General features: G+C 42.3%; 1 protein-coding gene across 1 annotated transcript in view; it reads left to right on the top strand.

Moving 5' to 3' along the window:
• Nucleotides 1-24697, top strand: part of HFM1 (helicase for meiosis 1) — a 218622-nt gene that overhangs the window by 119083 nt on the left and 74842 nt on the right. The window contains exons 16-20 of the mRNA XM_063428059.1: nucleotides 1806-1951; nucleotides 10553-10647; nucleotides 21734-21867; nucleotides 23422-23469; nucleotides 24282-24362. Of these exons, the coding sequence (XP_063284129.1) occupies nucleotides 1806-1951; nucleotides 10553-10647; nucleotides 21734-21867; nucleotides 23422-23469; nucleotides 24282-24362 (504 nt within the window). The remainder of the gene's footprint in view (nucleotides 1-1805; nucleotides 1952-10552; nucleotides 10648-21733; nucleotides 21868-23421; nucleotides 23470-24281; nucleotides 24363-24697) is intronic.

Here is a 24697-nt window from a genome sequence, read left to right as displayed (position 1 = left end):
TGTAAAATTTCTATAAATGAAAGAGCTGATCTTCACTGAATGCTGTAGGGTAATTTGTTGTTTTAAATATAAGAAATTGGCACTTGTTTTTATTTTTATAAAATCCATTTTATTTCAGTCTTTCCCAATACAGCTTCGGTCTGGATTGTTTATCGTTAGACTTTTAAGACTTGCAATAATATTGGAAGCAAAGAAAGATAAAGTAATCAATATGACCACTGCCTGCTTTGCTTCTATGCTATTGTCAGGGCAGATGTATTGTGGAGAAATGAAGAAGAAAAACTCCAGAGTAATACTTGCAACCTCTACAAGCGGGAAACCACTCGAAGCATTCATTGCATTGAGCTATTTCAATTGCTTTTGTTTGATTTGTTCATTGCAAACAGGTGAAAGACTGTACATTTTGACAATAAACCTCATTTTTAATGAGAGTTGAATAATTTTGATTACAGCTATATAGTGGATACGTGTATGAATTTTCAACACCAAACCTCATGAACAAAAAAATACAATTGTCGAGCACTAAGTGATTCTTCTAGAGCACACCCTTCATCTCAACTTGCAGTATCAAGTTGTTTGAGAAACAATACTGTAAAAAACAGCAAATGCGTGTGCCCTAGAATAGGGCACATTTGTTCTGGAGGGCCATATTGTCCACTGAAATATATATAGAGGGCAGTGTTGTTGTTTCAATGCTGGGATGGATGCATTGCCACACATACACAGAAACACTTAGTGACACATTCAAACTAACACACAGGTACCTTTAAGTAACAATTGACATAGTTTCAGCTGTAGTTTTTAGTTTCTCTCCCTCCTCCTGTGTGTGTGTGTATCTGCCCCTGCCTCCTGCACAGCTCTCAGCAAGCTGGCTGTGGGAGTGAAAATGGGTCACTAAGTGTATCTGTGTCCCGGTCTGCTGCGCTATTATAGGCAAATAGGCCCCTGATCTATAAGCCCTCCTGAGTCCTCCAATGACATTATAGGCCTCCACCACTGCGCTCATGGCTGCACTGCCCCAACTAATTTTACACACGCACATAGTTGCCAATATACACACACAAATGTATATATATCCTGATGAAAATGTGTAGTGCAAACTGAAACATTGATATTTTAAACTTTGAGCAATAAAAGCTACTTTTTATGTTATCACTGGAGTGCTATCTGAATCTATATATAAACACACACACACACATACACAATGTTATCACATATACACTATTACATATATACACGCAGTTACACATACATACACACACTGTTACATATATATTTTTATTTATATATATATATATATATATACACACACTCTATTACATATATACACATACTGCACACTCAAAATCTATGTTGCTGGATGCTCCTGACAGCCTTTCATAGTGCAGTGTGCTGGGCATTGTGAGGGAACAGATGTCAGTCTCTGCTCCATCATGATTTCAATAAGTCCCCTTGCCAGTCCCTCTATTTAGTCTCCAGACACAGCAGTCCACTGCACCTCCCACCTCTGTGGTTCCTGCTGTCTGGGAGCCTGGAGGAAGTGAAATTTAATCACTTCCTGCCAGCACAGCATTGGCTCAGGGGAACAGCTGGTTATTGCTGCGGGCCTAATTTGGGGGCACTGCGGCTTGCATGTTTGAAAGCCCTGCACTAGAAGAATCACTTTCTATGTGTGCTGCATATTGGGAGAAATTTTATAAAAACATAACCCTGTAATAATCTAATGCTGTAAATGCAAAGATAGTCTGTCAAATGTACCTGTTGTAAGAGATTGTTGTTGTAAAATTAACATTTTTATTTTTTAGTTACTACCAGCACTTTGGCTATGGGAGTTAACCTACCAGCTCATTTAGTTGTTATAAAATCAACAATGCATTATGCTTCAGGGATGTTCCAGGAATATAGTGAAACAGATATTTTACAAATGATTGGAAGAGCCGGACGGCCTCAGGTAACTGTATGCCCTGCAGCTTTGTAATTTGTGTATGCTAATGTGATATGATTTATATATCATGATTCATGTGCAAAATAATGTTAATAAGGCGTATGCATAGTAGAACTTAAACCCACACGCCTATCCATTTTTTATTTGCAGTTTATTAAATGTTTCTGTATGATTGCAACATCAAGAAAGATGCGTTACAAAATGACAAATAGAACAAAAATATAAGGAAACTACATAGAAAACTATTGTTGCAATTGTCAAAGGTGTGCAGTATTATCTTTAATATTTAACACATTCAACATCAGGTAATAGAAGCATATTGACCAGTTTTCCCTTTCCCTTACTAGAGGTTAAATCATGTTGTTGCTTTTTTACAGTTATCTACTCACATTTTATTACAATGCTCCCATTTTTATTCAAATATGTTCTGTGAGATATCTGGGTTGTGGACACAATTTAATATTTGTCCTAGTCTAACCCGAGTCATACAAATATTTTTGTGTGACTCGGGTTAGACTAGGACTAACAGTCTGCTTCTGATTTAATGCTATGAGGCTTCTTGTAGGCAAGGCAATGTGAGAAACAAACATTTTCATGTAAGATGAAGTTGTCTCAAAAAATATCAGTTGAAGATACACCACTGGGATATTAGTACACCAATATTAGTCAACATCTAGTCAATATGCTTCCATCGTGGTTCTAATTTCCAACAGGACCACCAGACATGTAAAATATTTTTTTTTCGTTCTCCACAACATCATTGGGATATATATGGTGAAGTTTACTAGGAGTGAGATTTGGCTATAGAAAACATATTTAACTATAGTAACAAGTTGCTTTCTGCATTGCGTTAATAGAATGTATCCAATCTTGAGCGGCGAATCCTAGTGAACATTCACGTTCCCATTGTTGCATAAAAGAAAATGTTTTTTCTAATACAATATCTAGCTATGCTTGAGGTTAGGTTTTGGGTTGTTGCAGAGAAACCCAGCATTTCTCATGAATCAGTCAAGTTAAATTATCTAAGACATGAGAGAGAAATTTAATAGAGCACATGAGATTTGCAAGTATTAAAAAAAAATCTTTCAGTTCTGGGAATGGTATTAAGGTGCCTTGGGTATAAAACTGGGATACATTATTAAGGCCAACTTTTGTCCACTCTGTAAGTGATCCATGAGGAGATTGCCTTTTGAGCTGACACTAGGGCCATAACACAAATGTATTATGCAATAGAAGTTTGATGTGAAAGTAATCCCATACTTTTAGCATATTCACACTTGTAGGATAGAAGAGGTTTTCAGGCCTCTGCGAAGTGGCCGGGGTCCACATTATCGCTACCAAAGACTTCTGTTTCAGTTGGTATCTCTCCATATCCAACAATTGTAAAGGGCCCTGTGGTGCATGTAGCAGAATCAACATGGAGAGGACAGCTGCAACCTTTATTGTGCAGAACCCCTCCTTTCCCCATCCATCACCGTTTGCCTAGCTTTCTTATCTTCCCAGATAAACCTAGTAACCATAAACTAGAGTAAACTAGAGTGCTGTGCAAAGGAGGATGGTATACATGCAGGGAGTAATCGAAAAACATGAAGGATTGGTAAAAAAATAACATTAGACCAGTCAGAACACAAATTTGAATCAATCACTCTGGCTGTGAGAGCCATTTAAAGCAATTTAATTAATCAAATGATTGAAGTGTTTGGAACAAATACTCCCAACTGGCCTTGTCAAACACTTTTTCAGCGTCCAATGATAGAGACAGAAGGGAGGCACCAGTCCTTTCAGCATGATCAATGATGTGTATTATACGTTGTGTATTGTTACAAGGAAATCTGCCAGGAACATGACCTTGTAACATTCCCTGGGGTTGCCCGAACCTATCTAAAAGTTTACGGAACTTATATGTATCCCCCTTTTTATTAGTTCATAACACCGACCACCCCTGGCTGTTAACCGCAATTAAAGGATTAACTTGAGTGCTTTTGGCCATTTTGTCTCCCAAACACAGGTAGTGGTACTTGGTCATAGAGCGTGTGGAACCCATTTCGGCTACACGAGCTCGCGAACCCCGGCAAAGATTGTACTGCTACCTGTATGTGACAAACTCCCATTTTCAAGGGGTTTGCCACAAGTTCTTGGAGGGGCCTGCTTGCTAGCCTCCTGCCCACAGACTATGGGCCCTGCAGGGAAACCTGTAATTGACTACCGAACTTGGCCGACTGTTAGCACTGATTTCCCTGGAACTGTTTTGGGCATGGGGCCATGCTTGCGGTCGGTCAAAACTATGACTTCCAGGAAATTCCTGAACCCCTTAACCGATCTGGGTTATTCGTTGTTCACCCAGATCAGGGCTATCAGGGATGTGGCCTTTATGTAGGTTTTGTGTGTTTTTAAAGTACTTTTTGGGTTTTTATAAAGTTGTATGTTGTTTTCTGTGCTTGGAGATAATTAGGTTAGATTAGTATAGTTCCTGATTCAATTATCTCCCAAACACAGAGGAGGGATTCTATTGTTTGTGTATGGGAGTGTCTCACTGTATGAGTCTGTTTTTATAGGTTTGTTTACTTTGTGTCCCTGTGCCCAACATGGTGCACCTGGGTGTCGCCCTTGTTGGGAAACTTGCATAAAAGGCCAGTGTGCCTCCATTAAAATGCTATTCCAGCTTACACTCCAAAACTGTGTGTCGGCCTGTTATTGGAGGGAAAGAAGATTTACTCCTGTGTCTCCTGTCCAGCTTGCAGGAGATTCAACGGGGAAAGTCCTTGTAAGTACAAGAGCTAGTTCCCCATTTAGCTCCAGGAAGGAGCAGTTCCAGGACCCCAGTCAAGTCACAGCGACTGTGGGCAGAAGTGCTGCGGTTTGTCCCCTGTTCCAGCTAGGAAGCAGTCCTTGGCGGAGGTACCCAGTCGGGGTACAGGAAGCTCTGTTACATTAACTTACAGACCAGCTACACGAACAATGTTCGGGAGATAGGAACTACCGAATGGGGGAAGCATTTGCTCCCTAAGAGCCAGGGTAAGCATTAGTCAGTGTTCGTATGGGAATCCCCCAAATAAGACTGCCCGTTGCCCTTAATTCTCTGGAACTATTTTGGGTCATCATCTCGTGGCCGGCCGGTCAAAACCCGCATGGCGATTCCGTTTTACCCAACAGATCTGAGCCCTATTTGGATAAGTCGGGTGCTCAGACCCAGGCTTTCCGGGGATATAAGACTTGTGGGGTTCCTGTAGAATCTTCATATGTTTTGGGGGTATTTTGTAATATTTTGTGTTGCTTCCTGTAAGTGATAGATAATTGAATAAGCCTTCCAGGGACTCAATTATCTCCCAGACACAGAGACGCCTGGAAGGGACTTGTGCAATCTCTATGGAGACCCCATGCATGTCTGTGCAGAGTGTGGCACAATAAATGTCAGTTGACTCCTCGAACTGTCTGTCGTCCAGTTACTGGGGGGAATGAGCTATAATTACTAACTGCACTTCTCTCCAGCTCCAGAGGATTTCAGCGGAGATATTATATCTCAGGATTGCAGCTCTGCTACAATAACCAATCTGATGGTGTACAATAATTGGTGTGATGTGCTGCTAGAATAGCTGAAAACATTTTCGTATCTACATTGATCAGTGAAATAGAATGGCAACCAGCTAAATCCGACAGGACCTTGCCCTGTTTTAAAATTGGAATAATGTTGACTTTCAACATCTCAGCAGGGAAAGAACCCATCGTAGATTAGAAAATGGTACAAGACAAGGCTGTCCTCTGTCTCCTATTTAGTAAATTTTATCTAAAGTTCCCAGATTTTACTATTAACATGATGCAAAATGATTTTATTAAAGAGTTTGATGCGAGTATGATGCTTCACTCTTTCTTTAAATCCCTCAGCTGCAAAGAAATAACAAATTAAAAAATCAATAGAAAATAAGCTTGAACATTACAAGCACAATATTTGGCTAGTAACACAGTCAGCCAATCAGCTACAGAATCCAGCATGGTCTTGTAAGTTAGGTCACAATCGAAGAAATAAGAGAAATATGGTAATATTGTGTGACCATGAGAAGTTACCAATGACAACCTCACAGTTTACTTAAGCATAATAATATTACAGTATTATATCTAAAAACTCACTTTTTGTCCAAGGACAGGCAACTAGAGAAGTAAACAAAAAGGTGAGCAACTGCCTAAGGAGCGAGAGGGTGGGATGATACTTGCCTGCGTGTCTTTAATAAAATTATGATTTTATGTCATGTTAATAGTAAAATCTAGGAATTTTATTAAAGACACGGAGGCTCCTATCATGCTAGTTTAAAGCGGTGCAATCACTGCAAAATGGTGGACAGGTCGAAAGTGAAAATCACAGTAGACTCTGAGGACCAATCAGCCTCTTTCAAAATATTTTTGAAATGACAACAAACCAAAGAGGCCTTAGATGCCATAGCACCACTAACCGAATGTGGAGATAAAAGCGAAACATCAATACTTGCCAAAGACATAAGCCATTTGACCCAACACGACAAGGTAGAAGAAGACACTGGGGATTCATAGACACGCAACAAAACAAAGTTGCAGTTTTGTATGGAAAAATCAGGTACTAGACCGAACGGGAGGTAGATTTAGTGCTGTGAAAAATATCGGGAAAAAAATGAGCCCTGACATATGCCCTGACATATGCCCTGACATATGAAACTCTCTTGCAAGAGATCAAATATAACAGCATAACTAGCTTGGCGGAAAGTTGTTTAAGGGATTAAGACACATTATCCTGCAAATCAATAAGAAATCTTAGCACAAAAGAGACGGCCAAAGGGGGATTCACATTAACCAGAATGCCCAACTGACGATGAAGATGGAGAAGGCGTTGTGGGATGAGTGCAAATGGAGGAAATGCATAATTCATGGCAACAGCAATTCTCGAGAAAACACATTAGTTGTCAAAGCTGTAGGATCCGGTCTCCAGCTTAAAATCTTTGGTACCTGAGTATTCAAGTGAGATACAAACACGTCTGTCTCCAAAGGACCCCAGAGATCCCAAATGCAATAAAAAAATTTAGAGAACGAGACTCCAATCGCTAGAATTTCATAGATGGCAGGAATATCAATCCACTGTAGTATTGGGTAGTCCTGGGATATATTCAACCTGACCACAGTATTGTTTTAAAAACAAAACTGCCAAAAATCTTGTGCTATCTTTGGACTTTGTGTCTCCTGGATGATTACTGTAACTGACAGCTGAGTCATTGTCCATCTTCATTAACATAGTGCACTGGGATTGTGTTGGAGACAAGCTGCGAATTGCCCCCCAGCCGTATGAACTGTTGGAATCGATTAGTACATCTGGAGCCATGCCAAAAAAGGCTCAGCCATTCCACGCCTCCATGTGGAGGAGCCACCAATGGAGCTCTTCTTTTGTCTCTGCATCCTGCATCACAAGGTCTCCGTATTATGCTTTACCCCTCAGGTACAATGCCTACAGACACTGTAGGGATCTGTAGGGAAGAGGACCCGGAAATATGGCTTGTATGGAGGCAGCCAGGAGTCCAATAACACGGGCTAAGTGTTGAGCGGGCTGAGAGAAAGTTGTGACGTAGTCAGCATGCGTCATATCTCCTATTTGATGTTCATTCATTTTGCCACTGAGAGGTGTAGAGTCTGTTGAGTGGAGTCCACAATAAGACCGAGAAATTTGATCCGTTCAGTGGGAATGAGAATTAACTTTTCCCAATTTATGAGGAAACACAGATTCTGCAGCAAGGTCATGGTGCAATCGAGATGAGTATGAAGCAGGGGATCCAACTGTGATAGAATTAGGATATCTAATTCTAGATATAGTCTAGATAAATGATAGAGATGTACCCCATGACTGTGAAGGAGAGTGATTGAGCTTGGTAAAGCACCAATGAGCTGAAGACATGCCGAATGGAACTGTAGGAAGTCCTTAGGAAACGTCTGTGATGGGCACCATGAGATAGGCATCTCGCAGGTCTAGCTTGGTCATCCAATCTGACTTCTGAAGCAAATCTCTCAGGCAGTGAATGCATTCCATTTGGAAGTGATGGTATGTCACATAAGCATTGAGCTGTTTCAAGTTGATCACTGGGCGGACTACACCCACTTTCCTTGGAATCAGAAACAAATTGCTCATAAAACCTGGAGTGTGCATTAGGATCTTGAATATGGCTCCAACTCTTGTATCTCCTCAGAGACGAGGGTCATTCTTGTAGGGGAAAAACAATCTCCCTGGGGGTACAACATCAGATAACCATTGAAAACTCTGAGTACCCAAGCATCTGAAGTAATAAGGGACCAAACCATTAACTCGGCTGGACAGACGGCTCCTTGCTCTTCCACCCCCAGCATAAACCTTGGGTCATATCGACCTGTGCTTTGACAAAGGCCTTGAAAGTTTGCACGTAAGACCCTAAGTCCTTAACAAAGGAGTCCCTGAACAGAAAGCCTTTAGACCGAGTGTCCAACTCTGTGATTGCTAGGTTAACAAGTTCCGGTTCGATTTTTAACAAAATTGATTTGTGGTGCCGTCTGGTCCAAAGCCAAAGATTATTTCATTGCCCCAAAGGTCGCTGGGCCCAAGATATCTAACATTTTATCCTGGCAATTGTGCAAGTAAGAATCCAAGCCCTTGGACTTCCACACTTTGTTACACAGAAACTGAATGATGTTTGAATCGACTAGGGGTGTCTTATACATATCGTCACCGAAGGTACCAGTCACAACAGTAAAGCAAACATCACAATAATAGAGATCCCACAGTTAGGAACCATGGGACCAGGTTCTACCTTACTGAGGGAGCGGCAAAAAAGAGAAAGTGGTTACCTAAGTGCTGCCTGTTATAGGATAAGAAGATTTCTGATTGACCATGTTATAGATGAATATTATGATTGTAATGTTCATGCTTGTTTTATTTATTTCTATGCTACTGAGGGAAATAAAGAAAGAGTGCAGCATAAGAGTACCCTCCGTGTCTTTAATAAAATCAAAAATAATGAAGTAATGCAGAGATAAAAAGCTATCCACTTCCTGAGGAGGGGGCTAACGTCTTCATTTTAGTAACGGCCCCAGTTATGTCTTTAGTAGCAGAAGTGAAAGAGATTTGAAAATTGTAGTTTTGTATCGAAATACAAGCTATAGAAAATGAAAATGGTGGCACAATTTATTAAGGTTGAAGTATCAATTAAATAAAGGATATGGAGGATATTGGCTTTGATTCTAGTGGTTTTCTGCTAGTACATATATTGCACTTTATATTGCTGTATTACACTATTGTACTTTCTATTTTTGCAGATCTATAGCTATATTCTCTCTCTATTTTTTTTGTTACATTCTCTAATAAGTGTCTAGTGTTTCCAAAAATACCCCTGTCTGTCTCATTTTTTTTGCCTTCTAGTTGCAGACAGCAAGGTGAATTGATAGTGTAGGATATTACTATAAAACTTGCAGTTATTTAAATGTGCATAAGGTTTGGAATAGGGCGCTAGTAACTTTTTTCTTTGGTTTTTATTGTATGTATTGGGGCAGATGTATACTATAGTCATTTCTGCTACCCAACAGTAGTGGGAGTTTAACCACATGGCTTAATTTTATATGTTTGTTTTTGTATGACACAGCCATGTTACAGTGCTGCTGCTTTTCCTATTAAGGGTTCATAAGTATGTAAGGGTTTTATAAAAATACCCCTCTCTGTCTAATTTTTTTGCTCCTTGCTGAAGACAGCAAGGTGAATTATGAGTGTAGGATGATACCAAAAAAACTCAAGTTATTTAAAATTGCATAGGGATTTGGGATAGTCTGCAAGTAACTTTTTTCTTTGCTTTGAATTGTAAGACATGCGTGGAAAATAAATCATTGAGCTAAACAGTAAAACATAACTATGTACAAATATCCAGGGCAGGTAATATGTAGAATTTGTCCGGATAATCTGTACACTATACATTATAGATGGTATTATCCACTGTCCTAGTTGTCCGCTCTTTGGCTTTTTCCTTTAAGTGTACTGTGCACCCCACTATGGCTGCATGTCGGACCTGATTTCCTACGCCATGGTAAAGAAGTCGCCTGGACAGAGAACTTCAGTTCTGTCAGCATTTGATGCACCAATAGATATGTCGTTGGTGCGTCTGGGGGGACTGATGCTATGTAAATTTGTTCCGAGTCAGAGGAAGGGGATGGTAGCTTATCTGTGCCATCTTGGACATGCAATCATGGAGGAGAGAGCACAGCTACTTAAAGGCCTGTCACCCTGGATTTGAGTTTCTTTGCCGTCCTGCTAGACATTTTGCAGACTGGGCAGGTTTTGGTCACTCTAGTGTTACTATTATGCTCTTTTTAGAAATAGTTATAGCTGATAGCCATGCCGAGAACGCCACTTTTCTGGAGAGCTTCAAGCATATGTGTCCAACTTAATCAGTTGACAGGCCACTCCACCCAGGTTTCGACTGTATTTAACTACTTGAAATTCTCAAATTTTGTTTGGTCCATGGATATTTCTGGTGTCTCCAATACCTCTAAATGTTGTGACAATATAATGCTACTTTCTAAACTGCTTTTGTATGAATAGATTACAATAAACTTATTATTATTATTATTTATCCTCAGTATGATACCACAGCAACAGCAGTTATTATGACAAGGATAAACACAAGAGAGAAGTATGTACACATGTTAGATGGTGCAGACACAATAGAAAGCAGGTCAGAGATTACCTTTTCTTCTGTAAAGTTCTGTCATTTCGATTAAAAACTTAATTTTTGCTAATTTAAATGTAGTTAATATTTATTAAAAAGTATTGTTCTGTTGTTTATTTATCACATCACTGCTACAATTAGGTCATGAGATTGACCTTTATACTGTAGATTTCAACACAGATCTAATTATCAGTGTCTGGCCAGACAGGAGAGAGTTCCTGATTCAGCTTCACGATAAGCAGTGCTAGAGTTACAAGTAGAGAAGATTACAGTAAAAGTGAGACATAATTTTCCGAATGCTGTACACTGTAAAAACTGATTGAATAACCAAGTCCAGGCCACCATCAGGGACAGACCCAGGCACCAACCAATGAGTTGTTACTATCCAATAAGAACTTCTTGGTCTCTTTCTGTCTTATACATCTACATTACTTTATAGAGGGTTAAAGCTCCCACTTTTGGGCAGAGCAAGTCGTGGGATCTGATGAAGAGCTTCACCGTTACCAGGCTGCCTTTGGACATTTTAAGACAAGTCTTTATTTTCTCCTGTCTTCATATTGTTCTGTTTTTATTTCTTCTAATTGCAATTGGCTGAGGTCCAAAATCTGTATGAGGAGTGCTGGAGCAAACAGGGAGATCAAAACATCTCCCTGACTAGCTCTGTGCTCCCTGGACAAATGCCAAGTGGAGTGCTGGCCTTTACGCATGTATGGATTACTACCCTGCCCTCAGTCCAGAGAAGTGCTGGACTGCAAGCCACAACCTTGTTTCTAGTTCCCACAGTTGGATGGAGGCTTTAACAATGTTTTTTATATGATTGATGTCAAACTGGTGACCAATGAATTTGTTAGACTAAAAACTCCCAATATTGATTCAGGCTATGGAAGACAGGAACATTTAGAAATTTTATCACATGACAGGAGGCTTCGTATTTTGCATAATCTTTCTTTACTATCTCCATAGCAACAAAGAAAAGAGTGACATAACTTTTAACCAATCACAACGTAGAATTAGGGTATAAGAGGTGTGACCTATGACACCATTTCCTCTTTCTTTGCTGCTCCATCACAAGTTAAGTACTATATTTAGTGTTATCTATATTTAACATATTCTATTCACTTACATGCTTTTTGTTCTATCACTGTGCATTTAAATATTTGCCCTATTATTTCTATCACCCTATCTGTACACCATGGGACCTTGCCTGGCTCCCTAGGTGTCTTTCATGGCTTCACCGCCGTCTATACTTTCCCTCCATGTCTCTGTTTCTGCCAACGGCTTTTCTGTGCGCTCGCGCACAAACTTTTCGGTTGTTTTATACCGAACGTTTTATTCGGTAGTTTTTGCGCATTCGCCTGTTTGACGCGAATGCCCGCGGTTTTTCCTGTGCGACCGCACATTGACTATTCGTTTCTTTCTACCGAACTCTTCGTTCGGCAGTTTGATGCGATTGCCTTTTAAGGCGTTCGCATCCATTTTACAATTCGCACGTTTGGCAGTTTAATTATACGAACGACAAGCTTACAGTCTTGCCGCCCAAACTGGGGGAGGTACTATCCTCCCCACACTAAGGCTGTCAGTCCGGTGGCCATCTTAAAGGGATAAACACTGCCTGATTTTTCTGCTACAGCTAATCCTGCAAGCAATTGGAAATCCTTGACCCTTTTTTCACTCAGTGGGACCAGGTTAGTGCCTTACTTTTGGGGTTGGTTTAGCCAGTTGGTCTGTACCTTATTCTGGCCGGGGTGAGCCCCCATTTTATGCTGCTAAACGGACCTGTTCATGCAGGATTCCGATTACCTGGGTGAGCCCCAGTGAAACAGCCCTCTCCTCTTCCTACGACCTACCGGTCTCTAACCTCAGGTTATTTAGTCCTGATACTATACCACCCCGGTCTCCAGGCCTCTCCACTAATTGTGCCTAAGTGCCCTCACGCAATTTATCGGGTGAGCCCCGAATCCTCATTCCTTATAATGGAGGAATCACAAACCTCAAACCTCCAGGCCATGATAACAGCAGCTGTGGCTGCAGCTATGGAACAAGCCGCTTCCAAGTCGCTCCAAACAGACTCTGAAGTCCCCAGGCCCATCTCTAAACGGGTTCATTATAAAGCGGACTCCGAAGACTCCGACTCCTCCAGGGAGCCAGAATCATGGATATGGCGGATGAAGCCTACGAGAGGGCTGACACTTTTACCCCAGATACGGTGCGTGAATGGGCACGAGATACCCGGGAATGGGCACAAAGGTGTTTCTGTTTCCTAGGGAACACCAACGTAGCCCTCTCTTCGGAGAGGCGCCGAGCAGCACTTTACCGTATCGACGAAAAACTGGTTGAACTGGGGGACAAGGAATTAGGACCCTTAGCACAGGGTAAATTATTTGGAGAGGCCTTCCTTAAGGAATTAAATAAAAGGGTCAACATATTCACGTCCCTTAACAAGGCACAATCTTCAATGCGGAAAGTCTTCCGCGGTTCTCACACCCGTGGTGTTTTTGGAAGGGCTGGACGGCAGAGGGGCCGTGCCGCCAGCCGTTTTTGGCCATCCGGCCCCCGTACAACAAGGACTCAGCAAATGTTCTACCCAGATTCATCTAGCCGAAATAGATTCCACCAATTCAGGGGATCTGATCGTGGCCGAGGCAGCCGAGGACGCTCACGGGCAAGATTCTCCAACGGTAAGTCGGAATCTTACTCTGCCTCTAACCTCCTGTCATATCGCAGGTCGTGTTTCTCTTTTTTTCCAGAACTGGAAAGAACTATCTTCAGACGCGTGGATAATCCAAATGGTGCAGGGCTATCGAATAGAGTTCGACTTGACCCCGCTCCAGCTGGCCCCTCCACGTCCGATCCAGCCTACACGGGCAGACGCCCGCCTCATACTCCGAGAACTTCGCTCCAAGGGTGCCATCCAACCGGCTCCGGATGCCACCGGTTTCTACAGCAATATCTTCCTGGTCAGGAAGAAAACCGGTGAATTTCGCCCCGTTATCAATCTCAGGGAGCTCAATTCTCACGTGGTATACCGTCATTTCAAAATGGAAGGTGTACATCTTCTCCGGGACTTGCTTCGACGCGACGACTGGTTCACTCGTCTGGACCTCAAAGACGTGTACCTTACCATTCCGGTACACAGAAGCAGCCGTCCCTACCTCTGCTTCTTCTGGCACGGGATTCCCTGGCAGTTCACCTGTCTCCCGTTTGGCCTCAGTTAGGCCCCATGGTGCTTTACCAAGATTATGAAGCCAGTAGTGGCGAAGCTCAGATCCCAAGGCATAAGATGCATCATCTATCTCGACGACATCCTGATCTTCGACGAGGATGCAGAGACTGTGCGGAGACACACGGAAAACACACTACACCTTTTGGACTCTCTGGGTTTCATCGTCAACCGTCCCAAGTCCGCATTGACCCCGGCTCAATCAGTTCAATTCCTCGGATTCGTAATAGACTCCACATCATGCACTCTCCACCTCCCGGCTACCAAAATTACGGCAATCCGCAGGGAGATCCGAAAAGTCCTTCGTTGGACTACCATACCCCTAGGATTACTGGCACGGATTGTAGGCCTTCTCTCTGCATCCATCCAGGCACTACAGGGCCATGCAACGCCCCAAGGCAAGTTTCCTTCGCAGACAACCGACATACGACCAACCGGTTCCAATGCCGGCCGAAGTTCGGGAAGAACTACACTGGTGGCTGAACTGCATGCAGGCTTGGAATGGCAGGGCCATATTCGGGAACCAGCCAGACTTCGTGCTGGAATCGGATGCCAGTCGTTCAGGCTGGGGAGCAACAGACGGAACCACGTCCACAGGAGGAGTCTGGACTTCCGAAGAGCTCTCGATGCACATAAATTGCCTGGAACTCTTGCCCGGGTCCTTCGCCATTCGCAGCCTTGCAAAGGATCGATCCAACTGCTGCATCCTACTCCGCATGGACAACGTCTCAGCGGTCAGATACATCAACCGCCTTGGAAGCACTCGTTCTCGAACACTGGCGGATCTCACGAAAGAGATCTTCGACTACTGCCTACCACGCAACATCACCTTGCTGGCAGAGCACTTACCAGGAGACTCCAACACGACGGCGGATTGGTACTCACGACATTGGTGGGACGCCAGCGATTGGCAGCTAGACCCTCATATTTTCGCGCTACTGGATGCACAGAGGGGACCTCTCTCCATAGACCTATTCGCGTCCCGCAACAATCGACAGACAGAGGTTTTCTTCAGCTGGATCCCAGACCCAGAGAGCCTCGCAACGGACGCTTTTCTCCAACAATGGCCAAGGGACGGTGCCTACGCATTCCCTCCTTTCGCAATGATAACGAGGGTCCTTCACCGGATCCGTCTACAGGGAGTGACAATAATTCTCATCACGCCGCTCTGGCAGAGCCAGCCATGGTATCCGGACCTTCTGGAACTTTCAATCAAAGATCCCCTCCTCCTACCAGATTCCCCAACCATCCTCAGGAACCCATTGGGCCTACCTCACCCACTAGTCCTGCAGGAGCGCTTGCCCCTTGTGGCCTGGACTCTTTCCGGGGCTCCTGGAGAACCAAGAAATTATCGCAGGAAACTAAGGACCTGCTATGGGATTCATGGGCACCAGGAACAAGGAGGTGCTACTTATCAGCATGGCATTCCTGGACAAGTTGGTGTGAGGGAAGGGACCTCAATCCCTTTACTGCACCTACTCACTCCATCATGAATTTCCTGACCTCACTCTTCACTGCCGGGAAATCATACCGTTCCATCAACGTGGTACGGTCGGCCATCTCAGCGGCTCATACTCCGACTCAGGGGACTCCTGTTGGTAAGGACCCGCTCATCTGCAGACTTCTCCGCGGCAGGCGCCTACGGCGCCCCACGGAACCCAAATACTCTAGACTTTGGGACGTTGGTGTGGTCCTTCAATTCTTATGAAATTGGCCTCCCAACGAGGAACTGTCACTCCGCCAGCTTACCGCAAAATTCACCTTCCTACTCTGTCTGGTTTCCTTTCGACGGGTATCGGACGTACGCGCCTTTGACGCCAACGCGTTTACCTTCTGTCCGGCGGGTGTTACCTTTCGGATCTCACGTCGCACTAAGTCCAACTCTCACTTGGTTTTCTACCCTTTCTTCCCTTCTGACCCTCAACTCTGCGTGGTCTCAACCCTCCGTCAATACGTGGAAGCCACTGCGACGTTGCGGCAGCCTTCCACTCATCAGCTTCTCATCTCTTACGTCCGCCCTTATGGTCCGGTTTCGGTTACTACACTGGCCAGATGGGTTAGATGGCAATTATCCCTTGCCGGCATTTACCAAGCTTTTGGAGCACACTCCGTACGTGGGGCAGCGGCCTCTTCCGCTTATGAGGCAGGCGAGGCCCTATCGGACATTTTACGAGCAGCGGACTGGACCAGAGAATCTACCTTTAGGACATTCTACTTTCGTCCTCTTGATAACCCAGCGTTTTCTTTTCTTTCACAGCGTTGAAATTGCAAAATACGAAGCCTGCTGTCATGTGATAAAATTGACGATTATGCTAGCTTTAGTGTACAGATAATCTTAATTTTAATAATGACAGGAGGCGAGTATTTTCCCTCCCTGTTCTCTTTCGTTCTTCCCTCCCTTTCATTTTCACTTCTACTTATTACACTTTGCTCTCATATAGTGGTATAATACCTAACTCGGTAGCTCTTGTTTAAATGCCTTATTTTCATTCACTTATAGTTCTATATATATACTGTTTGGGTGGGATACTTATTTAACACCATTAAGGGAGGATCATTTTATTAGACGATATTAAGTTGAATTACGGGACAGACACTCATTGTTTTAAACAATCATTTCTGGATTCTAATGCATATTATACTCTCGTTTCAGCTTAACCAGAAGCCACACGGAATCATTAAAGTCTCCATACAAGATGTCGTCATCATCGCATCAGGAGATTTATCATCAGGTCTAGGGAGACCATCGTTTGAAAATGAGATGCCTTCATCTGCATTCTACCTGTTCCGGTTCAATTTATTCTTATTAAGTTTCCAGTTTCTTGTTCTATGGACTTTTCAGTTGTTCTGTTATTTTCTACATTTATGACCTTGTGATGTCGCAATTTTAAAGAGGAAATGATGTCATAGGTCACACCTCTTATACCCTATTCTACGTTGTGATTGGTTAAAAGTTATGTCACTCTTTTCTTTGCTGCTATGGAGATAGTAAAGAAAGATTATGCAAAATACTCGCCTCCTGTCATTATTAAAATTAAGATTATCTGTACACTAAAGCTAGCAGGGGAGGGCTGGCAGCCTTAGGCCTGGGGGGCAAAACCAGTCAAGTGGCCCATTGCGCCACCAAATCAGTTCACCATCCATGCCCACCTTTTTCTGGTTTTATAACGGATATTGATGTTATGCTAATCAGTAGCTTTTTGCCATACCCGCTCCTTCACGGCTCTGACTTTCAATGTTGTCAGAGCACAGGCTGAGAATCTCTGAGCCTGTGCTCTGACTCACTAACTGAGCGCCGGAACCACGAGGGAGAGGATATGATCTGACTGCACCTACTGCTGGTGCGCACCAGTGGACCACCAGCGAATCGTTTAAATTAAATATGCTGGTGTACCCAACTTGTGAGCTGTGTTGGCCGCCGGGCGCCTCTGTTGTCATGGCACCCTGCGTGACCGCACAGCTTGCCCACCCCAACGGCTGGCCCTGCTGACACACACTGATGTTACTACTTAGACATCCCTCAATATTAATACAGAGATGAGAGTAAACACCAATAAACTGTGGAAACAGAGCTGATCCCCCCAAATTTATAAAGGCTTGCTTAGAGGATTTATTCAAGATTAAATCATGCCTCCTCCTCTCTCCCCCATGTGCTGCTCTGTAGGCTGGGAGGAAGTGAAGAGTAATCACAGTCTCCCAGCACAACGCCACCTGTGGCTGCATGGGGAACAGCTGTTTAATGTAATGCTTGCAGGACGGCCAGCTGCCGCAGTACCTCTTTGTTTTCGTCTCTGCAAAGGGCTCCAGGCACTGCTTGTTGTGAGTGTGAGGCACTGTAAATTAGGGGCAGAGAGCAGAGGGCACTTGCACTGCGGTCAAGACGGGTCTGGGCAGGAGGAGAGTGCAGTGCAATCAGTGCACTCCCCTCCTGTGGGTCACCAGTAGACTGGTGCACCTGCCCAGGATCAGAGCCGGTGCAAGGATTTTTGCCGCCCTAGACAAAATATAAATTTGCCGCCCCCCCCATGTGACATCACAATGCCCCACCCATATGATCTGCCATATGAACTAACGCCAGTGCTGCACACAGTGTGTGTTTACATTAAAAAGCCTGCAGGGACCAGCTATAGACACCAGAACCACTTCATTAAGCTATAGTGTCCCTTTAATGTGAGGTAAATTATAGATTAGTGTCACTAATAATATACTAGATTGCCTACTTACAATTAGATGATGATGGGCTGCAGTTTGGCTCCACTGGTCTGGTGTAGAACAGGACCTCTGGAGGCTGTTTGCAACTGTGGTCACAAAATTCAACGTTCTGGGAGAATTGGAAGCAGCTCCATTTTTTGGGGGCCTCTTACACAGCTCAAGGTCTGGGCCCCAGTGCCTGACGGTGAGTATGCCCATAAGGCCCACTCATAAGTCCACTTATATGTTCCACCCACCCATGAGCTCGCTCACAGGGAGTGGAGTGTGTAGGGGATGTGTTATGTGTTATTGTAGAGGTTCTAATATGTGTGCTTATGGTATGTAGTGTATAGGGATACCAGTTTGTGCAGGTGATGCAGTGTGTTTGTGTGTAGTGCAAGCAGTGTGTATTTGTGTATAAGGGATGTATTATGTGTTTCTGGTTGTGTGTGAGGGATGCATTGTGTGAATCTGTGTTTGTATGCATAAGGGATGCAAGGTGTGTGTCTGTATGTGTGTGCATTGAGTGTAAGAGATGCATTGTGTTTCTGTGTGTATGTAAGAAAACAGTGTGTGTGTTTGCATGTGTGTGTAAGGGTTTGCATTGTATGTTTCTGTGTATGTGTGCAAATGATGCATTGTCTTTGTGTGTAAGGGTTGCATTGTGTGTGTGTGTGTAATGGATGCATTGTGTGTTTCTCTGTGTGTAAGGGAAGCATGTTCTGTTTCTGTGTATGTATAGGGATGCATTGTGTGTTTCTGTGTATGTATAGGGATGCATTGTGTGTTTCTGTGTATGTATAGGGGTGCATTGTGTGTTTCTGTGTATGTATAGGGATGCATTGTGTGTGTGTGTGCACGTAGTGTTAAAGAGCTCCCTGTCTTGCCCCCTGTCCTATAGAGCTGTCCCTTCTGTCCCTTAGAGCTCTCCCCTGCCCCTTAGTGGTCTCTCCTCTCCCCCACCCTCCCCTAGCGGTCTCTTCTCACACTCACCCACCCCCCCTGTGTTCTTCTTACCCCCCCTCCTCCCTGTGTTCTTCTTACTCCCCCTCCTTGTTCTTCTTACCCCCTTCTTCTTATTACTCCCCCCTTCTTCTTACCCCCCTTCTTCTTCTTCTTACCCCCTCTTCTTCTTACCCCCCTCTTCTTCTTACCCCCTTCTTCTAATTACTCCCCAATCTTGTTCTTACTCCCCCCTTCTTCTTCTTACCCCCCTCTTTTTCTTATCTCCCCTCCTTCTTACTTCCCCCTTCTTCTTACATCCCCCTCTCTTATTATCCCCCCTCCCCTCTTCTTACTCCTTCTCTTCCATCTTCTTACTCCTTCTCTTCCCTCTTCTTACTCCCCCCTCCCCTCTTACTCCCCCCTCTTCTTACTCCCCCCCTCCCCTCTTCTTACTCCCCCCTTCTTCTTACTCTCCCCCTCCCCTCTTCTTACTCTCCCCCCCCTCCCCTCTTCTTACTCTCCCCCCTCCCCTCTTCTTACTCTCCCCCTTCCCTCTTCTTACTCTCCCCCCTCCCCTCTTCTTACTCTCCCCCCTCCCCTCTTCTTACTCTCCCCCCTCCCCTCTTCTTACTCTCCCCCCTAACCTCTTCTTACTCTCCCCCCCCCTCTTCTTACTCTCCCCCTAACCTCTTCTTACTCTCCCCCCTCCCCTCTTCTTACTCTCCCCCCTCCCCTCTTCTTACTCTCCCCCCTCTTCTTACTCTCCCCCCAACCTCTTCTTACTCTCCCCCCCTCTTCTTACTCTCCCCCCTCCCCTCTTCTTACTCTCCCCCTCCCCTCTTTTTACTCTCTCCCCCCCTCTTTTTACTCTCCCCCTCCCCTCTTTTTACTCTCCCCCACCCCTCTTTTTATTCTCCCCCCTCCCCTCTTTTTACTCTCCCCCTCCCCTCTTCTTACTCTCCCCCCAACCTCTTCTCACTCTCCCCCCCTCTTCTTACTCTCCCCCTCCCCTCTTCTTACTCTCCCCCCTCTTCTTACTCTCCCCCCTCTTTCTACTCTCCCCCCTCTTTTTACTCTCCCCCTCCCCTCTTTTTACTCTCCCCCCACTCCCCTCTTTTTACTCTCCCCCCACTCCCCTCTTTTAACTCTCCCCCTCCCCTCTTTTTACTCTCCCCCCTCCCCTCTTTTTACTCTCCCCCTCCCCTCTTTTTACTCTCCCCCCCTCTTTTTACTCCCCCCCTCTTTTTACTCTCCCCCCCTCTTTTTACTCTCCCCCCTCTTCTTACTCTCTCTCTCCCCCCCCCTTCTTCTTACCCCCTCCCCTGTAGGTGGCCGAGCTGCACTCCAGTCCGCGGTCCCGGCCGGAGTTATAGGAAGGTGCACAAACACTGTGCACCTTCCTGTCAGTCCGGCCGGGTACAGGAAACAGAAACTCCTGTTCCGCGCGGAACAGGAGTTTCTGTTTCCTGTACCCGGCCAGACTGACAGGAAGTGCACACTTAGTGTGCACCTTCCCATCACTCCGGCCGGGACCGCGGACTGGAGTGCAGCTCGGCCACCTACAGGGGAGGGGAGGGAGGGAAAAGCAGCTGCAGCCGTCTGAGCGCTCTTTACAGAGCGCTCGGCGGCTGCAGCATTTAAAGGGCCGGCCCGCCGCGGCCGGTCCTAAAATAATTTTGGGCGGCCTGGGGGGCAATTGCCTCCCTGCCCCCTGGCCCAGCCCGCCCCTGAAAGCTAGCATAATCTTCAATTGTTACTCCATGAACACTTCCATTGCTTTTGCTCTTTGTAGATAATCTGTTCCCATTATCAGTTTTGTAGAAGAAGTGAGATTTTAATTTATAATTTATTTAATTGGAACACTGCCTTGATGTTGTCTCCTCATCCTGTGCTGTAGATAATTTTAAGGCAGGCTTGTTGCCTCATAGCCATTCTCTGTGTGTGTGTGTAACATTGGAGGGTGTGTGCAGTTGTCACCATTACAACAGCTCTATGTAGGGAACTAGGACCTGATATTCTTTATTCGGAGATGGTCTATGAGGTAGGAATGGGTGGACTATATGGGACAGGGAAGAACTATACAGGATGAGGTTTGGAAGCTAATTTTCCTCTCTGATTTGAAAGAAAATTGTATTCCTAAATGTATCTGTGAATGTGTCTGCATGTATGACTGATTGTATATCAGCCATAAGCCTTGATTTAATGTTGTTGGCCAAGCTTTTAAAATGATTTAGTTTTAAAAACATTTTAATTTTGTAATATTTTGATACTTTTTTTATATGTTGGCATATTTCTTTATACATAGTATATTTTTCATATTTTTATATTTTGAGAAAATCTATTTAAAAGTTTATGCAAAAACATGAAATAATTTGAAAAACGTATCAAACTATTTAAATTAAGGCTTTTATTCATTCTTAAAGGAAAGAAAAATACTACATGCAATATCAATCAGCTCCAATATTGTACATATATTGGTTTCACATAATATGCTGAGAATCAGTAGATTTTGTGCATATTATGTAAGACCTATATGTACAATATTATGTACAATACTGGAGCTGATTCATATTGCATGTAGTTTATATGTAATTTCCTTTTGGAGCATGCTATGCTGGTGTTTGATATGGTTCTTTTTGTATCAAGTTGTGCTGTGCATCAGTAAAATGGTGTGATTATTTTCTTGTATTTATACTTGTAATAAGATTGTGTATATTTTATGTTTTATATAATTAGTTTGCATAGGCATTTAGTCGAACATCTAAATGCAGAAATAACACTGCATACCATCACAGATGTTAATATTGCTTTGGAGTGGATACGATCAACTTTTCTATACATCCGGGCTCTGAAGAACCCCTCTCATTATGGTATGTGTTCACATAATGTGACATTTCATTATACAGTGACAAGACAAAATTGAGCTGTTAACTGGTTTTGTTCTGTAATTGCCTTGTGTTTTTTTTCTAATTTGAGAAGGGCATTTTTTTAAACATATTAGAATTACATTAACTTCAGAAAACATGGAACATTGAATTCAAGTTCATAGCTGGTGACAGTTTTCCTTAAAGCGAATCAATATGCAACTTATATTTGTAACATATTGAAGTTCCATCAGGTGATAAAAAAAAAAAAGCAACCACAATTTGTATTAATATTGAAAGTAATACAAAATGAATGTGTGCACAGTTGCCATCTACAAAAGTTTGACAATTTCTTCATTTTTTTACATTTACAAGAAAGATGGCTTTTTATTGGATAAATATCTTCATGGTTCTCTTATGAGCTTCCATTATGACTAATACAACCTTCTTTGCAGCCTTCCTGATTAAATGTGTGTAACTAATCTCCAATCTAAACAAAATCCTGATGTCAAGCCATTTTCCTTTCACATCATAACTTTTTTTGTTTGTCCACTCTGCAAAGCCCTACTTTAAATCCTATCAAATCAATGTATAGAGCAATATGGGAGGTAATTTCTTATCTATACACATCCATGTGTTATAATTTAAATACATAGCAAATATGATTCCCCTCCCCCCCACCCCCGCATTCTTGCAAAGATATAGAGTTCCATACTTGCTATTTTTTAACTAATCACATTCATAGACAAATATAGCGTTTTGCTTATTTGACATAATTTGACCTAGCAATGCCTTTCCAATATTTAACAGCAATACCTTATACTCCATGTGCTTTCAAAGACCTGACTTAAGCCTTATAGTAATATATTTGCTAAGCACCCACACATTTTATATTATTAATGTATATCGCTATCAGATTTATAAATGAATGTGCAAATTCAAAATTAATTTCAATCTAAGGCCAAAATCGTGAAATTAGAAAAATAATTCCAAGTTAATTCAGTTTTCAGTTTGGCTATTTTGGCCTTAGATTTGAAATCTCTGGCAGTTCTCACTTAAGTGAATAACTCTGTATGTATATATCACTGTACTAATCTATAGCAGCTTGGTTCAAAAATTGCAAAAAGGAATATTATAGAGAAATGGCCCCAGGGGAAATACCAGGGTAAGTTGTTGAATGGTTGATTTTTGAAGTCTATTTTTGGTTAAGGCCCTCATTACCCATATAGTCCTTACTGGCCTACTAGGTCAGAATATTTCTGCCCTTCTAGTCTTGTCCTTTCTTTAAAGCAGCCTGGTGCTAATGAAGCCGAGTATTAATTTATGATATATGTCTAAAAAAAGCAACATGGTAAACTTGATAAATACACTTACCAATGATTGTAATCACCATAATGCCAATATATCTATTTTATGATTTAGTGTAATTTAGGTTCTGGTGTTTAATAATCCATTTTGTAAAAATATAAATACATTTTAAAAACAAACCGTAAATTCAGATATATTGTAACTTTTATTTAATTTTTTTTACTTAGTTAACATGTTCTTGCTATATTTCAGGTTTTTCAAAAGGATTAGACAAAATGGGAATTGAAGCAAAATTGCAAGGTTTGTGAAAGACTTTTTCTTAAAGAAGATCTGTCACTTCCTCAGTTTTAGCACAAGACAATAGTTAACTAAATTTGACTATAGTTTGTACTAAAATTATTTTTAAATTCTTTATAGTTTATTTTATTTAAATTCACATTTCATTTTTTTCTGAACACAAATGTACCTTTATGCAATTCAGAATACTTGCAGTTTTATAGGCAATTATTTTTGTCCAAAATTATGCTTTTAAAGTGTAGTCTGTAATATATCGTATTTCCAAAAATAGAAACAGATTGAAGATATAATACTATACTACACCTTGAAATTTGTATAATTCTATTTAATTCATGTTGAAGTGGTTGTTTAAAAACTATGTATAAATAAAAATACACTGCGTTAATATCTGCCAAAAACAAAAAAAGGACTAATTTTAAATAACAAATTCGACATAATGTCGTGAAAGTTTAGAACATGTGATTTTTCTTTTGTAAATAATGCATACCCTTCCATATAGTCTAGTTTTTCATTTGTCTTTTTAAAACTTTCTATTATCTTATTTATAATATTGCTAGGTGCAGGTTTGCATTGATTTGTATTTCTGTTTTATAAATATGTTTAGTACTCAAACATACAGGTTTTAATACCATGTTTTGTTCTCTAAATCTTGTGGTAGTATGTTTAGACCAAAAAAATACAAGTATCTCAAGTTTTCCTCCAAGGGTGAAAAGTAAGCAAGTTACTGTTTTTAAAATGCAGTACTTTTTCCCAAACTAAGTTTTGATTGTAAAATAAGAAGAGTCTGTTTTATGTTTTGTATCTTTTTGTAACAGAACTTTGTTTGAAAAATCTGAATGATTTATCTTCTGTGGGATTAATTACGATGGATGAAGAGATAAATTTTAAGCCAACAGGTAATGTTATTTTCTAAGAATAGCATGATTTCCATATCTCTCAAAATATGTTATTGACTGATATCAAATAGTAATATTCTCATTCCCATATTCAGAAATTCTCACCAGTTTGCTCTCTGGGGAATTCAGTCTTCATTCATTTTTACTCTAGTTCACTTGCTTTGCATTATTCACAAAACCTAGAATTGTGGAAACTTGATAAGATTGTAAATTTAGACCAAAATATTTAGGAGCTGTAAAAAAGCTGTACAAGTTGCCAAATTGGAGAATTTTTCCTATTTGTATGTTTTATCATTAAATGTGCAATGCCCGTAGCAGTTCTCTACAATTCTGCA

This window comes from Pelobates fuscus, chromosome 7 (assembly GCF_036172605.1).
Source record: "Pelobates fuscus isolate aPelFus1 chromosome 7, aPelFus1.pri, whole genome shotgun sequence".
NCBI classification, from domain to species: Eukaryota; Metazoa; Chordata; class Amphibia; order Anura; family Pelobatidae; genus Pelobates; species Pelobates fuscus.
The sequence above is the reverse complement of the archived record's forward strand: the minus strand, read 5'-3'. Positions and strand labels throughout refer to the sequence as shown.